This window comes from Neltuma alba, unplaced genomic scaffold (assembly GCF_004799145.2).
Source record: "Neltuma alba isolate B1F8T4 unplaced genomic scaffold, ASM479914v2 tig00012407_pilon, whole genome shotgun sequence".
NCBI classification, from domain to species: domain Eukaryota; kingdom Viridiplantae; phylum Streptophyta; class Magnoliopsida; order Fabales; family Fabaceae; genus Neltuma; species Neltuma alba.
This window is the reverse complement of record NW_021636899.1, coordinates 28,914-48,671: the sequence shown is the minus strand read 5'-3', so window position 1 is coordinate 48,671 and position 19,758 is coordinate 28,914. Positions and strand designations below refer to the sequence as shown.

At 31.7% G+C, this 19,758-nt stretch overlaps 1 protein-coding gene across 3 annotated transcripts; it reads left to right on the top strand.

Annotated features, from left to right (window-relative positions):
- The first annotated feature begins 7,777 nt into the window (after positions 1-7,777).
- Positions 7,778-13,654, top strand: LOC114726855 (MADS-box protein JOINTLESS). 3 transcript variants are annotated; one of them, XM_028913577.1, is made up of 10 exons: positions 7,778-8,156; positions 8,250-8,459; positions 10,720-10,798; positions 11,423-11,487; positions 11,568-11,667; positions 11,762-11,803; positions 11,897-11,956; positions 12,069-12,223; positions 12,731-12,797; positions 13,415-13,654. In XM_028913577.1, the coding sequence occupies exons 2-9, from the start codon at positions 8,278-8,280 to the stop codon at positions 12,747-12,749; spliced, it is 702 nt and encodes a 233-aa protein (XP_028769410.1). In that variant the 5' UTR covers positions 7,778-8,156; positions 8,250-8,277; the 3' UTR covers positions 12,750-12,797; positions 13,415-13,654. The 3 variants fall into 3 exon arrangements, with proteins under 3 accessions (XP_028769410.1, XP_028769409.1, XP_028769411.1); XM_028913576.1 differs by lacking the exon at positions 13,415-13,654 and having other exon boundaries at positions 12,731-13,110; XM_028913578.1 differs by lacking the exon at positions 13,415-13,654 and having other exon boundaries at positions 7,782-8,156; positions 11,897-11,938; positions 12,731-13,110.
- Positions 13,655-19,758: the final 6,104 nt, after the last annotated feature.

Sequence of the window (19,758 nt, the reverse complement as noted above, 5' to 3'; positions counted from 1 at the left end):
GGTATTAAGCCAATTTATACAAGAGCCCAAGGAGTCTCATCTGAAGGCAGCATTGCGGCTAGTCAAGTACATCAAAGATAGTCCAGGATGTGGCATATATCTCTCATCCCATGGCTCCTTAAAGCTGGAATGCTTTTGTGATTCAGATCATGGAGGCTGTATAGATTCAAAGAGGTCCATGACTGGGTTTCTAATCAAGTTTGGAGGTTCTCTTGTCTGCTGGAAATGTAAGAAGTAGAGCACTGTTTCTATATCTTCAGCAGAAGCAGAATACAGGGCGCTAAGAATGGCAGCAGCAGAGATCATGTGGCTTGTAGGACTAATGAAAGAATTACATGTTCATGGCGTTGAACCCATAAAAGTACATTGTGACAGCAAGTCTGCCATTCATATAGCCACAAATCCTGTTTTCCATGAGAGGACCAAGCATATAGAGATAGACTGCCACTTTATGAGAGAAAAGCTCTTAGCTGGAATGATAATGTTCAAGCATGTAAGCTCTGAAGAACAACTGGCAGATATCCTGACAAAAGCACTTGGAGGTCCACAACATGAATATTTTTTGAGCAAGTTAGGAACCTGTGAATATAGAGTTCCTAACTTGAGGGGGGTGTTAAACATATTCAGTGTTGTGGTTAGATGGTTTAGTTAGGTTCTTGGGCTTTCTTGTAAATACTATTAGATTTTTGTTTGGGCTTGTGCTTATAAATATTAGCTTTGTGGACTGGTGTATGCATGAAGCAGTATTAATGAAATCAAAGTATTATTCAGTCATGTGTTTTGGGTCTGCTCGATTATCATGTTCAAAGGCTAATCTAATATAAAATTGAGAATTCCTTATTCTACTTTCTATTCTTATTATAAGAACTAATTTGACATTTAATTTGATTTTAAATATAAAATCCCAATTTACTTTAATTCTTATATTTATTGATTTTTCACATTAGTCCTTGTAGTAATTATACGTCCTAAAGGCTCAATCAAATAGTAGTTCTAGCTAATATATATAATTAGTAAGGATATTTTTAGAAAAAATCACATTTATTATAAATAACAAATTTAATAAAAAATTTTAATTTATTCAAATTAGTTAACTAATTCTTATATTAATGATAAAAAATAATATATAACTATCATCTTCATCACGCTAACTAACACTTTAGGGCCCAACATATTTACATTTATTTCATATTTTATTTCTCAATTAATTTGTCAGAGATTTTTAATCATTTGTTCCTATTTTAAAAGCCAGGTGATATGTATATTTTGGTTTTAAATATAAAAATATTTTCAAATTTATAATTTTTCCTCAGTTATTCTTATTAATTACATATATGATAAGAATTTTATATGTATGAGGTGGCAATTAAAGGAATTATTTTAGAAAGATAATTACATTTTAATTACAAATAATTAATTTAACATAGTATTAAATTATGTTTATGTGATCAGCATGTGATGAGGATAGGTGTATTATATTTTCATTGGGAGATTACCATGATGTTTTAAGGAAAAAATTTAATTATTAAAAAATCCTAACAATAACTCGATAGTATAAACCAATTGTCATGCTTTACATTGAAACTTTTTATTGTATATTTTTCAGTTGTCAATTAATTTTAGAGTAAAGAAATTCCAAGATTCCCCCATTTTCATTTTAATATATTTGATATTTCTATTGAAAAAAAAAGCAAGAGGGAGGGTGATGGACTGAGCAGGAAAAAAAAGATAAATGTGAAATGAGAGGAAACTGTGACATAGCAGCTTCACATTAGTAAATAGTCTTAGATAGTGTTTGAATAAAAATTAAATTATTGTTTTAAAAATGATTTTATGGTATACAAAGAAAATATATGAAAGAGTTTGTCTTGATTTGTTAAAAATAAAACTCTTTTTAAAAGCAATTTTGAGGAGGTGTTTGGCAACCCTCAAAAGTGTCCGCAAAATGAGACAAACTCTTCCACATATTTATTTCGTAAACCATAAAAGTACTTTTGAAACTATGATTTGGTTTTCATCCAAACACTCCCTTACTTGTACGGATTATTGATATTTGCATTTACTGAGTGTTTGAAGACCAAAAAAACAAGTAAATTGAAACAAAACTTATTTTACATATTTATTTTATATGCTATAAAATTATTTTTAAAATTATGATTTTATTTTCATCCAAATAGGATTTTATTGGGAGATTAGAGATTAGAGATTACAAAGCTTTTACACTATTAGTTGACAAGGCAAGCTTTTTTATGATTGATAAATAAATACCACTCCAATATTAGTTATAAGCCACGTGCGGAAAAATTTTAGACTTAAATATAAGTTACGTGTATGATATTTAATGATTTTTTCAATCTGATGTTTATCTAATTTTCATTGAAAAGATAGAAAGATAAAAAAGGGTGAGAATGACTAAGGGTGTGTTTGGATGAAACCAAACCGTGGTTTGGAAAAGTGATTCTGGAGAATAGATTATGGAAAGAATAGATTTTATGAAAAAGTGATTTTGAGAAGTGAGAGTGTTTGGATAGTTGTTATCAGAAGCACTTTTTATATATACAAATTACTAAAAAAAGACATAAGTTAATATGATAATTACAGAAAAATAGATTTTATGATATATTTTAATTTGAAGGAATAAAATTGTTAATAATATATTTTTTATTAACATAATTAATAATACATAAGATAATATAATTAATAAATAATTAATATGTATATATATTTATAAAATATAAGATTAAATATGTTTATAAAAAAATATGTTTATAAAAAAAATAACAAGATACATATTCTATAGGTTCTCACACTCTCTCTTTTTTCTTTAAAAGTAAAAAAAATTTTCTTTTTCCAAAACCGTGGTTTTAGAGCCAAAACCATGGTTTTGGCCCAAAACCACGATTTGTACAAATTGGGTAAGTGTTTGGGTGACTTATCACCCAAACCATGGTTTGGGGTGTCATCCAAACGGTGCCTTAATGTATTTATTAACATATAAGAATGAGTAAGAAGTAACTTTGAAAAATCATAAAAAAACTTTGAACATAGAAAAATCATAAATGGGAACCTGTTACAATATTAGTATTGGTTTTGACAATAATTAATAAGTAAATGACAACAATTTTTGTAAACAGGTTTCTGTATGCAATTTTTCTATTTTTAAATTTTTTTTTTACAATCTTCCCAATAATTTACCTGTATAAATGCAATCACCCTATTCAAATTAATTTTGAAATATTTTACAGTAATAAAAATTTAGGCCAAAGATTAAACGGTGATTTGTTTCAGAAATAAATAAGTATTTTATTTAGATCAATTTATTTTAAGTGATTTTATATTATTTAAAATAAATATTTAAAAAATTGTTTTTTTGCCAGAGACCAGCGTGAAGGAAATTTTATTTCCTAAGACACGAAAAAGGTTAATTTTAATTTTAAAAAATTCTCTATTGTAGAAATAAAAAAATTAATTATAAACTAGTTGTCAATAACATATTTTTATGAATTTTCAAACTAGTAATTGTAATTTTATAAGAATTCTTATAAATACCAAAAAACAATTAGTTCTAAATAAGGTATACCTTACGTAAAGTTTGTGAATTATGAAAGCTTACAATTGAATTTTTTATATTACACTTGAGGTTAATATTCAAATTTTCATAATTGAAAATGTTTTTTTCCTAAATATGCATCTCTACTCTAAAAACGTAGCCGGATAGTGGGGATTGTTATATCAACAGACTGATTCATAACTGCAGAATGAGTGTCAACATGATAATAGTAAGAAAATGAATTACACTAAAGGGTATAAATGAAATTTTACTGGTAGAACGATATTTAGATAATGGTAAACGTTTGATATTTAAATGCCTTAATTTAGAAATAACACTCCCAGTATTTGATTTCATATTTATAGTTGACTATCAGACAAAAACTTTTAAGATTTAACCGTTATCGGATTAATTTTTGTATGATTTAACTATTTAAGTTTCATTTTTGGCCCCAAAAAAAAAACTATTTAAGTTTCATTATTGTATTTTTATTACATAATTTTTATATACTACCTCCAGTCCTTAATATAAGAGCTAGTTGACTAATTTGAGTAGATTAAAAAAATTAGTTAAATTAGTTATTTATAATGAATATGTATTGTCTTTCCTAAAATATTTTTGCTAATTAAGTGTATTGGTTAGAATTATCATTATTATAAGAACTACTTGAAAAAAAATAAACAAATATGAAAAACAAAATAGATTCAAATTTTATATTTAAGACTCAAATAAAAATTAAATAAACTCTTAATATAAGAAATTAAAGGTAATATCTTATATGCTCATATCAATTACTCCCTCCATTCTTTATTATAAGAGACAAATAACTAAATTACGTTGATAAAAAAAACAGTTAAAATTAGTTGAGGACAATTAATATGTAAAAAGTATAATATTTTTTCCAACAATGCCCCCATTAATAAGAAGAGAGAGTATGAGAGAGAACAATTAAATTATTAAAAGAAAGAGAAGTGGGAGGGAGAGAGAGTATGGGTTAGAGACAAAATAAATAGGGGTAAATAGAAAATCAATACAAAAAAATAGAGACAACTTTTAAGTGTCTCTTATATATGGAAACATGCCATAAGCATCAAATGTCTTTTATAATAAGTAACGGAAGGAGTATTATTTATCAATACATGTCAGTCAATTAATATATCAACAATAAGTTCAAAATGCCTGTGAATATATAATAATTGTACCTGTATTAGTACTTTCTACTAGACTTTTATCTAACACCCTTGAAGTATTTTATGATATATCAAATATTTTAAAATATTTTTTAAGTGCCTCAAACATTTTGAAAGATTTTTGGAAAAAAAACAGAAAAATGTACCTTTAACTTCAGAAGCCCAAAAACGTTCGCTGAATTCAAGAAATCCCATTTTGGTACCATGAGACCAAATTGGGATTATTATGTGAAAGGAAAAGACCAAATTGCCCTTCATTTTAAATATTATTTTTAAAATATCACAGCCCCTATTGGCCGGCCGGTCACTGGAGCTCCGGCGACCAGCCGACAATTGGTCACCGGACCTCCATCGGTCAGAATTTTTTTTTTTTGAAAATTTTTACAACTTCAATATAACAGTTAACAACTTTTGTAATGCTATTAACAATTTCAGTATAACAATTAATAACAACTTTTCTGGGAAATTCAACAAATTCCGGCGACTGGAAACAATTTTTTTAAAATTTTTTACAACTTCAATATAAGCGTTAACAACTTTTGTAATGCTATTAACAACTTCAATATAGCAATTAACAACAGGTTTTCTGGGAAATTCAATAAACTTCGGCGACTGGAAACAATTTTTTTGAAAATTTTTACAACTTCAATATAACGGTTAACAACTTTTGTACTGCTATTAACAACTTCAGTATAGCAATTAACAACAGCTTTTCTAGGAAATTCAACAGACTCCGGCGACCGGAAACAATTTTTTTGAAAATTTTTACAACTTCAATATAACAGTTAATAACTTTTGTAACCCTATTAACAACTTCAGTATAGCGGTTAACAACAGGTTTTTGAGTTTGTTAAAGGCATTACTGAAGTTATAAAAAAGTCACTTTTTGAATTCTTCGAAAAACTTGTTGTTAACTGCTATATCAAAGTTGTTAACCGTTATATTGGAGTTGTAAAAATTTTCAAAAAACCATAATTGTTAACGTTATACTGAAGTTGAAAATTTTTACAACTTCAATATAACGGTTAACAACTTTTATAATGCTATTAACAACAAGTTTTCTAGGAAATTCAACAAACTCCGGCGACCGGAAATAATTTTTTTGAAAATTTTTACAACTTAAATATAGCGGTTAACAACTTTTGTAACCCTATTAAGAAATTCAGTATAGCGGTTAACAACAGGTTTTTGAGTTTGTTAAAGGCATTACTGAAATTATAAAAATGCCACTTTTTGAATTTAAAAACTTGTTGTTAACTGCTATATCAAAGTTGTTAACCGTTATATTGGAGTTGTAAAAATTTTCAAAAAAACGTAATTGTTAACGTTATACTGAAGTTGAAAATTTTTACAACTTTAGTATAACGGTTAACAACTTTTATAATTCTGTTAACAACTTCAATATAGCAATTAACAACAAGTTTTCTGGGAAATTCAACAAGCTCTGGTGACTGGAAATAATTTTTTTTTGAAAATTTTTACAACTTGAGTATAACTGTTAACAACTTTTGTAATGCTATTAACAACTTTAGTATATTAGTTAACAACAGATTTTTTTGAAAAATTATATAACTCAAAAACCTGTTGTTAACCGCTATACTGAAGTTGTTAATAGGGTTACAAAAGTTGTTAACCGTTATGCTGAAATTGTAAAAATTTTCAAAAAAAAATGTTTCCGGTCGCCGGAGTTTGTTGAATTTCCCAGAAAAGCTATTGGTAATTGCTATACTGAAGTTGTTAATAGCATTACAAAAGTTGTTAACCGTTATATTGAATTTGTAAAAATTTTCAAAAAAATTGTTTCCGGTCGCCGGAGTTTGTTGAATTTCCCAGAAAACCTGTTGTTAATTGCTATATTGAAGTTGTTAATGGCGTTACAAAAGTTGTTAATGGTTATATTGAAGTTGTAAAAATTTTCAAAAAAATTGTTTCCAGTCGCCGGAGTTTGTTGAATTTCCCAGAAAAGCTGTTGTTAATTGCTATACTAAAGTTGTTACTAGCATTACAAAAGTTGTTAACCGTTATATTGAAGTTGTAAAATTTTCAAAAAAATTGTTTCCGGTCGCCAGAGTTTGTTGAATTTCCCAGAAAACCTGTTGTTAATTGCTATATTGAAGTTGTTAATGGCGTTACAAAAGTTATTAACGGTTATATTGAAGTTGTAAAAATTTTCAAAAAAATTGTTTCCGGTCGCCGGAGTTTGTTGAATTTCCCAAAAAAGCTGTTGTTAATTACTATACTGAAGTTGTTAATAGCATTACAAAAGTTGTTAACCGTTATATTGAAGTTGTAAAAATTTTCAAAAAAAAAAATTCCGACCGACGGAGCTCCGGTGACCAATTGTCGGCTAGTCGCCGGAGCTCCGGTGACCGCTGTCGCCGGAAGTCTGGTGACCAGCCGACCAATAGAGGCTGTGATATTTTAAAAATAATATTTAAAATGAAGGGCAATTTGGTCTTTTCCTTTCACATAATAATCTCAATTTGGTCTCATGGTACCAAAATGGGATTTCTTGAATTCAACGGACGTTTTTGGGCTTCTGAAGTTAAAGGTGCATTTTTCTGTCTTTTTCCCAAGATTTTTCTTGTCTTGATACTAGCTACACCAAAAAATATTTTTAAGTACTGAATATACAAAAAAAACTTAATAGTTACTAAATACATAAGAAAATATTTTAATTTTTGAGATACTAAATACACTTAAAAAAATACTTGAAACTATTAAATTTATTACAAAATATTTTAAAATATTAGATACAGTGAAAAGAATATTTTAAGGTGTTACGTGTAACTTAACTCTAAACTTTAAAACCTATTCGTTTTTTGTGAATTTTTTCACTTGGTCACTGCTTCTTTTTTTTTTTTTTTTTTTAACCATCACTGCTTCCCCATAAAACGTTGTCTTTTTTTTTACCAAAAAAAAAATCTATCCTCCGGCTTCTTGCACATTCTCTCTCTTCCGATTGGGGGCTTCTGCGTTTTGTACTGAAAAGCGCACTCACAAGCCTAACAGGTACCAAATACCAACAAGACCGAGGCACTATCCTCGGCTCACTTCCCTCGTCTTAATAAGGAAAGAAATCTTCCAGCGACATCTCTGATCTCTCTCCCTTCAAAATCCGACCTTTATTAAATTCGTCCTTATCCGCTTCTTCCATTTCCTTTCATCGAAATTTCTTTGCCTCTGTCTCCTTTTGGATCTCCCCAACACGCTCCTTCCGTAACTAGGGTTTCTCCTGGGGCTCTTTGCTAAATTTAGCTAAATGCCTGCTGATTTTCCTCAGCGTGTGTCCCTCTCCTATTAGGCCCGTCCTCTTGCTTTTGTTTCCCTCAAAGATACCCAAAAGCTGCTTATATAGGCAGTCCTTCCTCCAAACTTTGCATTTGTTTTCTGCCGATTTTCTCTTGTCTTTTTAGGTGGGCTTCTTCCGTTTTGGTTGGTTTATTAATTCTGTGTCTCGTATCTCCGTTGATAAAACTATTTTTTCGGTTTTTCCTTCCTGGTTGAAGTTTTGCTAGTACGAATAAGGTGAATCTAATGGCGAGGGAGAAGATTCAGATTAAGAAAATCAACAACGCTACAGCGAGGCAAGTGACATTCTCCAAGCGACGCAGAGGCCTCTTCAAAAAGGCTGAGGAGCTTTCTGTCCTCTGTGATGCGGATGTTGGCCTCATAGTCTTCTCCTCAACTGGGAAGCTCTTTGAGTACTTCAGCACAAGGTCTCTCTCTCTCTCTCTATCTCCGCCCCTCCCTCTCTTTCTCCCAAAGTATGTCTCGAGTTGATGGGTTTCATTGCTTGGCTATTTGCATCACCGTTAGTATGTCTTGCTAATGTCGCAAGTGTTCAGAATAACCATAAAATAAACCTATATGAACATAGAAGCAGTATAGCCATTGCCATTCTTAACTGGAAAAAAAACTAGAAGTGCGCTGATGTTAAAACGTTGACGGGGAAGATGATGAATACTATTATATCGTGAAACTCAGACTTTTCATTTAATTTGTTTGGCAATTAAAACGAAAAGAGATGTGCCGAAGCTACAAACAATATGGCAGCTGGCAAATCTGATAGTGGTGAACTCTTGAAGAAATGCTGATATGAAAAGCTAATGTAAGATGGCAGGTCTACGAAGGTTGTAAAATATTTATGTAATAATGCTTCTGAAACGTCTCGGTGCAACTATTTATTAGACGGCAATACTAGTTTCCGTCTTGTATGTTTTCAGCTTTTTTCTGATTCATTGTGTCGTACTCTTTCCTGCTTGATTATTTGATGTTTTTCACATACGTGATGGTCGCGGCTGGATGAAGAAAATGACGATAATACGTGAGCATGAGAATACATATTCGCAAACAGCCAACTAGAACTTGACGGACAATATTCATAGGATGTAGATAGCAAGGAAGCAACCTAACTTAAATAACTTGTTAAAGAAACTTAACTGCGATTAGGTTCATTATGATATTTGAAGGATGGGGAACTTTGATTACTTAGTTGAGAGACATATTCCCGTGTTTCTTGTTTGATACATTTAGAAGGTACACTATGATGCTTTGCTTTCATTTAAATCTGCCTTCATTGGTATGTTCGCTGGCAAAAAATAATTAGAGGTGGTCGTGCTAAAGCAGCTATAGCTCAGCCATCTGCAATAATAATTCTCAACTTGGTTACCTTTATTCCTTCTCTTCTTTTTTCCTTCTTGTTTGTGGTCCTTAGAGAATATGTATGGCTCATTTGCTGTGGATAACTGTTGCCAACATTTTTATCAAGTGCTTATTAGAATCCTAAAAGCCACTCAGAGGGAAGATTTTCTGACTGAAACATTGAAAAATGTGATTATAAATATAGTGGGAGCACTCGGTGCGCAGTACCCTTATAGTTAGGCATGTGTTATGCATTATCAGCATATATCAAGTCTGCAGAAGAAGCATTTCACCGCCATTTTTTAATCTTAATTATTTTAATGCATCTCAGTGGAGGTTTGAATCTGCACCCACAAACTATCTTCAGACCTTACGAACAGATCTGACTTGATTAGATGGCTAGCACTATTCACAACTTCCAAAAATTCATGATCTTAACCATAGCTTAATGCATTTGAATGAACTAGCTGCGCTAGTCTCTTAAAGATAGCCTTCCATAATGCCAAACCTTGAGACCCAAGTGCTAGAAATACAGCTATGATTATGTCTTATTTGGATCTGAGGCATAGATGATTATTCCTCAAAAAGATTGCCTCGAGTTTGTCATTATGTTATGTAACCCTATTATTAATTATTCCTATGACTCTAATATATTTTTTGTCTATTCATATTCATTTTGCCTTTTGTGTTCCGCTTGGTTTACCATCATTTTGCACCAAATACGTCCTTGCCTTGTAAGTGATTGTGCTTGAGTACTCCCGGAATTTCTCGCTGCCTCAGCTTACTTTTATGTTCTTGACCAGCAATCAAGTGTGAAATTTTCATAATAACTTCTTGAAGCCGCCTGAGTAATTTACGGCTGACATTAAGCGGTAAGTCTACCAAAAAATATGTCCCCCCCCCCCCCGGGGATGGGGCAATAAATGAAGGGAATATAATTTGGAAGCTGAATTCAGCGGAATGCGAGGAGGGGAGAAGAATGGGACAATATGGGCATTGTGTCACAAATGTCAAAACGAATCTCATGGCATTAGTTCAATGTCGAAATAGAATGCAAGTGACAGTAATAATACATATCAAAGAGAGGTCCAATTTAGTGGTGGAGGGATGAAATTATTACATCATAATAATTATGCAAACCGTGAGTAATTCTAAATGGAAAGCATGAATTTTGATGTTCGTTGTCCATTTTTGGTTTTTGCGGTATAAATGTAAAGCTATATATTTCCGTCATATGTTAAGGCAGCTTAGAGTAGTAAACGTGCATCTAGAATTTGTCTTCTCACATGGGTGAATTCCAGAATGTGACTATGATTCTCTGTCTGTCTTTTGAAGCAAAAAGGAACTACTCGGCAAATATCATCTGCAGTCGAAGAACTTAACAAAACCAGGACCACCGTCTCTTGAATTCCAGGTCCGTTTTCTGTACTCTGCTATACATGTTTTACGCGAGCATAATATGATAGAAATTCGGGTTTGTGGAAAACTGCAACTCGTTCTAATGGAGGCGTCCCGATTGCATTCCTTTTTACGTTATTTATGACATATAATTGAAGTTGTTTGGGTCCTTCATCGATTGCCCCTTTCATGTTCATTGACAACCCTCAGCTGTGAGTTTCCTGCGTTCAATTCAAACTATATGGCTGAACCAAATACTGAAATATTTCTGAAATTCCTGTTAGTTGTATTCGTTTCCTTATAGACTATTTTTGCCTGATATTTTTTGCCGAACCAAATGCTACTTAATATTATTAATTATTATTTATCTCTTTTGGTATATAGTTGAGATTATCTCAATGAAGTGGTGAATTCGACACAATGGGAGAGAATTCCGCCCTCAGTTATCTGTGGGAAAAATATGAACCTTGTGGTTGTCATAAGTACTGGCGATGAAAATTGAAAAATGAAAAGATGGAAAAATGAGAATCTGGGAAATTTCTAGGAACCAAACCCTTATTATATAAACTCTTGTTCTAGAAGGGCTTTTGATTTATGATCCTCTTTAACTTGTCTACTTAAAGTCTCTAATGTTTTGCAGCTAGTTGAGAACAGTAATTACACCAGCTTGAGCAAGGAAGTTGCTGAGAAGAGCCGTCAACTTAGGTGTATCCTCTCAATTCCTTCAAGTAGTTTTTTTTTTTTGTCATGGTAATTGGAGTTAACATGTAACTTGAACCGTGTAGACAGATGAGAGGAGAAGATCTGCAAGGTTTGAACATCCGGGAATTGCAGCAACTAGAGAGGTCTCTCGAGTCCGGATTGGGCCGTGTAATAGAAAAGAAGGTCTTTTACTTCATCCTGCGTTGTCCTCCTTAAATCATTGCCTTGATTGCTGGTCATACTCGATTTAAGCTAAGTCTTAAATGATTAATCTCAGGAAGAGAAGATAATGACTGAGATCAGTGATCTCAAGAGAAAGGTTAGTATCGGTGATTTCATTTTATATGAAGTCTGTTATTGGTACTTCTTTGGTCCTTGTCTTGTTTTTTTGTAATTTAACCGTGAAACTCAGGGAATGGAGCTGATGGAAGAGAATGAGCTGTTAAAGCGTCAAGTATGGAATCCTTCTCTGGTTACTCCTCATTTTTTGCTTATGGAGAGACTTCTGCTAGAGTTTCTCGTTATCTTCTGCCGTTAAATCTTTTATCTGCGATTTCTAACAAAAATACCTGTGTGGACCCTAGGTGGAGCAATTATCTGATGGTAACAGGCTAGGTGGGGCCGAGTCTGACATCGTCAATAATGAGGAAGGCCAGTCATCAGAATCTATCACTGTCACATGCAACTCCTCGGGACCCCCTCAAGACTGCGACAGCTCAGACACATCGCTCAAGCTGGGGTAAGTCCACTCCTGCAAAATTTCTGAGAAATCATTAACTACATAATAGGACTGCAAAGAACTACTAATTAGGTTCATTAGTGTTTAAGATCTTGGGATTTGTCAAGATTTTACTAGATGGGGTTAATGCTATTTTTATTGCTGAAATTTAACTAGGTTTTGGTCTCGATTCTTAAAACTTGAAACGAGTAGTTTTGGTTATTGAAATTTTGTTTTAGGAATAAAAAATCTTTAGGCCGACGGGAATGATGTCAAATTTCAAGGATCAAAATGTTTGAGAACTAAATATGATATTAATCTTTTTTATTATTAACCTAATAATCTATCATCATTTCATTCCTGACTGGGCCTATGTTGGTGTGTTCACTAGTAAATTCTGTAAGAATTTATCATTTGTCCGCAATCCTGAAGACTTTGTTGGTTATAAACGGTTTTTCAAATTGAGAGCCATTTTATAACTTGAGCTTAGCACTTAACAATAAACTGCTATAATCAATTACTTTGCAGGTTACCATATGCTGGCTGAAGGTATTGCGCAAGATATCCTCATAAACCAAGAGAAACGAAGACTAAGGTATACATTACGAAAACCGAGGAGTTGTACTAGAAGTCCAGTACCTCAACTCCTCAAGATCTGTTAATATCAGTCGGAAGTTCAAGAAAGAAAAGGAACTAATATCACCGTACCACTTTCTCTTTTATTCTGTGATTATGACCCAAAATATTTGAAAAGGGTTTGGGAAACAAGAGATCTTCATCACATATTCCTCTGAAGATGCTTGTTACGTGATATTCCCAATGTGTAGATAGAAAAAGTACGTACAATGAGTATAATCATGGCGACTACGGACGAAATATTATCAAGATTAATCACCTTTTGATGCCAATAACCAATGTATCATTAGCCGGCAGCCATATTAATCAGGGAAAATTACCACACAAAAAAAGGAGACTGAAAATTGGCGAGATGTTAGAATAAAAATTTTAATAAAAATTTGTTGTCATTTGTAAATTATCTTGACAAATTAATGTGTTGTTACGATTCTTGATATGAGATTTTATAGTTTTCATGGCTTTATTTGTAATTTTTTTTCTATTGGTAAACGCAAACTTCAACCTTTTTATTACCGATGAACACGGGCATTCGTAGGATTTCAGCTAATTAGATTCACATCTAATGTGTTTTCCCAGTTTATTCAATAAATGTCATCGGAAGTGATAAAAACTTCATATTCGTACTAGTTAAATGGAATTCTCGTCAGGCCCGGAATTGGTCGCCTATCTTCATGTTCATTGACATTGTCAATCCGTTCTGTGGAACGTTCGGCGGTAACGAAGATTGAACAGCAAAAATAAGATGTGGAAAGTAAAACCCGCTTGTTTCTAGCTTCCTAGAGTTTCCTGCTCTGGGATAAGATTGCTGATCACCCAATCTGGAAGGGGCGTGGTGAAGAACTGAGAGTGGCTTCGTGTGGTCGGAGAGAAGCCGACGAGATGAAGCAAGGGGACATGTTCAATGTGTAATTATTGTGTGCTAGTATTGCAGACCTTGCGGGTGTCGTCCATATGGATAAATTTGCATTGTAAATTCTTGGGCATTTCATTTATGTTCCTCTATTAATTGCTCTATAAGATGAAGAAACAGTAAAGGAGTCATGATTTGTATAATTGTATCAGCTGCTGAAAAAGCTTCAGATTGAAAGTGATGAAAGAGGTCTCATTCCCACGGGCCAGACTCGCCTGAAGGAGCAAGGGAGTTCATTTTCTTCAACTTCGAGGTCCAGGTTCATCAATCCAGTGATCTAACTTTTGTCCCATATGATGCCACCGTTGCTTTCCTGCCAAGCATGAGAGCTTGTTCTTTTTTTTTTTTTTTTGCCCCCAGGCACAATTATGCTCGAGATATTGTCAAGAGGTTTGAAAACTTGCTTTGAAAACATAATTAGTATCTTTGGACCACTTATACTTAGCCCGTAATACTGGATTTAAAGCTGGGGTAGCTAGCAAAGCTTAATTCTGACTTTCTAAATTTCAGATTCCACATACTTCATTCAAAAGTACTACCTCCAGTTTTGATTATAAGAGCTAGTTGATTAATTTGAGTAGATTAAGGAAGTAAGTTAAGTTAGTTATTTGTAATAAATATGTGTTCTTTTTCCTAAAATATCTTTACTAATTAAGTTTATTGATTAGAACCACCATCATTAGAGGGATTACTTTGGGAAAAAAATACATAAATATGAGAGACAAAGTGAATTAGGGTCTTATAATTAGGACCAAAATAAAAGTCAAACGAAGCCTTATATTAAGAATCGGAAGTAGTATCAGATTTCAGGAGACTGATACATCTTTGTGGTTCATCGGAACCCCAGATAACACTAATGAACGCAAGCATGCAAGTATTGAGCGCATGTATATGCACGTTTACGTGAATATATAAGTTGGTACTTTTATGAATTTATAATTTAAGTAATAAAAGCCTATTAAGTAACTAAACTAAACTACGTAAGCAAATTTCAAATTGCATAATGTGCCAAGGTAATAGAGCTGCGGATTTTCTTGCAGCAGCAGGTAGTAGAGAGGTGGAGCCCAATGGGTGGCTGTCTACAGCACCACCACTCTTACAAGAACTTCTTTTGGCTGACTCAACTGGAAGAAGATATGATGTTTCTGCTAATACCTTTGTAAACTCTTCTGCTCTTTATGTTTGGAGTAGAGAGGGTGTTGGTTAATTCCGGTCCTTAGTTCTTGCGTTGTTATTGTCTTGTTTCCCTTTGTTCTTGTTTGTCCTTGTGTTGGTCTTTTCTGGTGAGTTTTTTGTGTCTTAGGTTGTATGGTTAGGTTTTTTTGAGTGGTTTTCTTTGGCTTCGGCTATTGGTGTTTGTATCTGATTTTTTTGGTGATTAATAAAATGGACTTGTTTTTTGGCAAAAAAAAAAAATTCAAATTGCATAATGTGCTAATTGTGTACGGTAATTTTAATTTTAATAGTTTCCAAAGCATCATTAGAAAAAGGTTTGGCTTGCTATTGGAAAGAAATATTAATAAATAACTTTTTTATTTAACTAAGCTGATTTTTTTTTTAAAAGCTGAAGGATTGAGTTTGATTATTAGCCAGATTCGCATAAAAACTATCGAAAAAACTAATAAGTTAATAAGGAAGAATCCTGATTAAATCTGATTAAAATTTCAAAATTCAAATTAAGGTCTACACTTTTAATAAATCCCTAATTAAGCTAATAGGCCTTATTGGAGATTTTTAAATATTGTTAAAAAACTAAAATATCCTTTTATAATTTAAAATAATATTATTTTTAAAAAAATTAAACCATGAAAACTTGACATTATATAGTATTTATTTATACAAAATGTTTTACGTAAAAATTTTTGGAAATACTAGGAGCAAAAAATTGACAATGCATAATATAGTATTTAATACCAATTATGATATATTGATAAGAAATTTATGGGAACAGGGACTTTTTGTTGTTAATGGGAATAGGACCTTTTAATTATTTGATTCCAACACCATTAAATTAATAATTTTTCAAAGGAATTTTTTTCCTCTTATAGTTGAAAAATTAGAATCTTAATTTATTAGTATATTTCAGCATCAAATTTGTCATTTTCTTAAGTGCTCTGTCATATCTGCCATATAAATGTTCTCATCATATTATATCTTATAATTTTATTACTAAGATTCTTACTAATAATTAATATGAGTTTGTATTAGAAATCTAAATAAATTTTCTAACATTTCATGGGATGGATGGAGCAATATGAACTTCTTACTATAAATTTACTCAAAAAAAAAAACATACATTTTGCTCTTTTAACAATATATGTAGTAAGAACGCATGAAGCTGATGGTTCATCTAACAGTATCTCAAGAAAAAAAAATTTAGGTTATAAATTGATTGGACTAATTAACAATTTGCTCCTTTAAATGGGTATTTTAGTCTTTTAACAACATTCAAAAATCTCTAATAAGACCTGTTGGCCTAATTAAAAATTTGTTAAAAGTATAGGCCTTGATTTGAATTTTGATGTTTCAACCGGATTTAATTAGAATTCTCCCAGTTAATAAATATTAAGTTTTAAAGTTTTTCTATTCTGCACAATTTTTTCAACTGAGTGAACGTGAATAAACAACATGTTTTTGGGCTCATGACAGAGGATTCAAAAAAGTTGAGATCAAAACAGCCCAAAACAGAAATAAGCTACTCATCACAATCTCAGAGAACTGGACAAAAGAAATATCTTGGCAGGATAGAAGTCACTAATCAATGCCAACAAACAATAGCCCATGTAGTCTGTTTATAACTCTTAAGATTGTGAATTTAGATTATAGTGATCTATAAATATATTTATAGGCACTCTTAGTAGATCTCATAACCTAACTTATCCAAATTTTTTTGCACCAATAAAAAGAGAAAAATGAAAAAGGGAGAAATCATTAATTAATTCCATATATTTGTCATCACTTGAGGGCCTGGTTGTGCTCAGTGCACACATTAGTGGCATAAATTTTCAAGATTTTTTCTTTCACATCCCGGTATCTGTAGGTTTTTTTTTTTTTCCAAAACCAGCGGTATCTATGGGTTACCGATCACAACGACTGATTTGGATTAGGATTTTGAACCTTTGACTTTGCACAGCAGCACAGGTAAAAGGTGTGTTTGTATCCACTTTTTGACACCAAAACGCACTATCCAAATGGCAAATGGTGGTTTTTTTAAGGAAAAGTAGTGTTTGGTTTAACAATCATACAATCTAACTTTTAGATCTCAAATGGATTTATAGAAAAAGCTAATCAATCTTGCTTTTACCAGTGGACAGTAACGGTGTGATGGAAAGGTAATATTTTTCAATTTCTTCCTAATAATAAATTAATTTCTTTATTTTTAATTTTTTTTTTACAATTGTCACATTACATACATTTAATATTGAATATGTACTACCTCCAATCCTTGGTATAAGAGCTACTTAATTAATTTAGGAAGATTAAGAAAATTAGTTAAATTATTTATTTGTAATAAATAGATGTTGTTTTTATATTTAGGATCAAATTTAATGTCAAACTAGCTCTTATATTAATGACTGGAGGTAATATTACTTAATAAAATTCATATCATTTTTTATTATTTTACATCTAAACTAGTTTTTTTATTAGTCATCCGAACAAGTTTTAGTTTCTAAAACTGATTTTTTTACAAAATTCAATCTAAATATAAATTATATGATACTATCTGACTTTTATCCAATTGGATTGGGGAAAAAAAATTTACTTCTCTCATTGTTAATTCAAACACACCCAAAGTTGGCGATGGAACTCAGTCCTGTGCCACTGAGCCAACCCCTTTTCGATAAATGAATATTTAGGGCACTTGCAAGGTGAAAGCAATCACACCTAATTGGTACTATTAAATATCAGAGCATAGTTGTTTTTAACTATTATTATTTCTTTGGTTTTATTATAAAATATTTTTAATTGAATTATGTATATTAAAAGAAGCGGTAAAAATAAGCTGATGGTTTTATTTGTTCTCTCATTAAAACTATAATAACATTTGAAGGTTACTTTTAACTGAATTTTTATTAAAGCTAAGGGTCAAAAATACCCATAAAATATACCAAAAATTCACCTAACAGCATGAACTTTTTTTGGGTTCAAATTTACCGATCAAAGCTTAGAAAGAGGTCAATAATGCCAGCGCCGTTAACGTCCATTTTTTAAGCGATGGGACCCATGATTTTTTAAATAAAAATACCAAAATACCCCTAATGGAAAAAAGTTAAGGGTCAAAAATACCCAAAAACTTTGGGTATTTTTTACCCTTAACTTTTTTTGTTTTAATTGGGGGTATTTTAGTAATTTCATTAAAAAAATCATGGGTCCCATTGTTAAAAAAAGGATGTTAACGACACTGGTATTATTGATCTCTTTTTAAATTTTGATGGGTAGATTTGAATCCAAAGAATCTTCATAGTGTTGGGTGAACTTTTGGTATATTTTCATAGCATTTTTTACTCTTAACCTTTTTATTAAATATGACATATTTCCTAATGGTGTTTTATTATGGGAGAATTACTTTGAGATCCCAATAAAAAATTTAATTAATGCAAAATTCCAATGACAAGGAAAAATATAAATATTGTTATTTCTTACATTGAAACTTGTCATTATATATAACTTAGTTGTTATTAGACTTTTGAGTGATGAAATCAATTAAATCCTTTCCTCAAAACTTTACAGTAATTCACCCTTTTATAATTAGAATTGGATGAGCAATATCATGGCTGATTATTTGAGGGTAAAGTTAAACAAAGATACACAAAATGAAAAAGGTGGGGCTATTTACTTTAGGACTTCTTTGACCCCCCTTGTCTCCCATCTAAAGCTGGTAATATAGGCTGAGCCTGCGGGCTCAACCTGCCAACCAGTCAAAGAGTGGCGGGTTGAGTTGATGAAAATCAGGCATGTTTTAAAACAGATCTTTTGAGCCCATAACCGCCAAGACCGAACCCGCGACGGGCTAACTCGCAGGGTTGGTGAGCCGGCCTGTTTTATTTTTTAAATTTGTTCCCTCCTCAAATATAATTATGTTTACTTCTTTGATCCTTTATCTCATTCTTATTATTTAAAATTACCATAATGTAATATATCTTTTACTTTGTGTTATGGATTTTACTTGTGTCAAAGTTAGTTGAGCAAAAAAAGGTGATTCTATTTATGAAGCTTAACCAAATAATTTCACATCTTCATATCATTTTTCGAACTATATTAACATTGAATGATAGCTCATGGTTGAACACTTGATAGTGATGTGTAACATTGTGTTTGTATTATTATTAATTTAGATTTGTTATGTTTTAATTTGGGATATATGTTTAATCACTTAGGATGATGTATCATGTATGCTTATTATAGTAGTGTTTTGAAATGTTTGGAACTTTGGATTTTATATTTTATTTATAATAATTTTTATATACATATTTTATTTTAGGTGTTTAAAAATTAAAATAAATTAAATTTTATTAAAATAAAATAAAAGACACAAAAATTTTTTTTAAAAAAAGGCGTGTTGGCGGGTGGCGGACTGAGTTGGAAAAATATCAACCCACCAGAAGTTAGTCTTTTTAAGACCGGCCAGTCAATCCTTAAACCCGCCACGAGCCAACCCATAACTGGCGGGTTAGCCTGTATTATCAGCTCTACTCCCATCTTCTTACTCTCCAGCAAAAGAGTAGACTTCCGTGGGGCCTTTGGCTGGATTTTTCATTTTTGTATAACTAATTCCTCTGAACAAGAAGCAAAGTGCCTTACTGCCCACACTTGGGAATGACCATATGCTTAATATGAGGTCCAAGTGTTAATTGAAGACACTTTTGGTGAAAAAGTGTTCTTCTTTAATGCAGAAGAGGGGTGAACGCTAGACAGTGATATCTAATTAAATAAAATGGGGTTTCCCTCCGCCAGGTTTGTGCTATAATTTTTAATCATTCAAATGAAATCATTTTAAGGCATTAAATTA

Excerpts from the sequence above, each read along its gene's own strand:
- LOC114726855 (XM_028913577.1), top strand. The coding sequence starts at position 8,278 with ATGGCGAGGGAGAAGATTCAGATTAAGAAAATCAACAACGCTACAGCG. Across the intron at positions 8,460-10,719 it reads TTTGAGTACTTCAGCACAAG|CAAAAAGGAACTACTCGGCA; the intron begins GTCTCTCTCTCT and ends TGTCTTTTGAAG. Across the intron at positions 11,957-12,068 it reads AAGTATGGAATCCTTCTCTG|GTGGAGCAATTATCTGATGG; the intron begins GTTACTCCTCAT and ends TGTGGACCCTAG.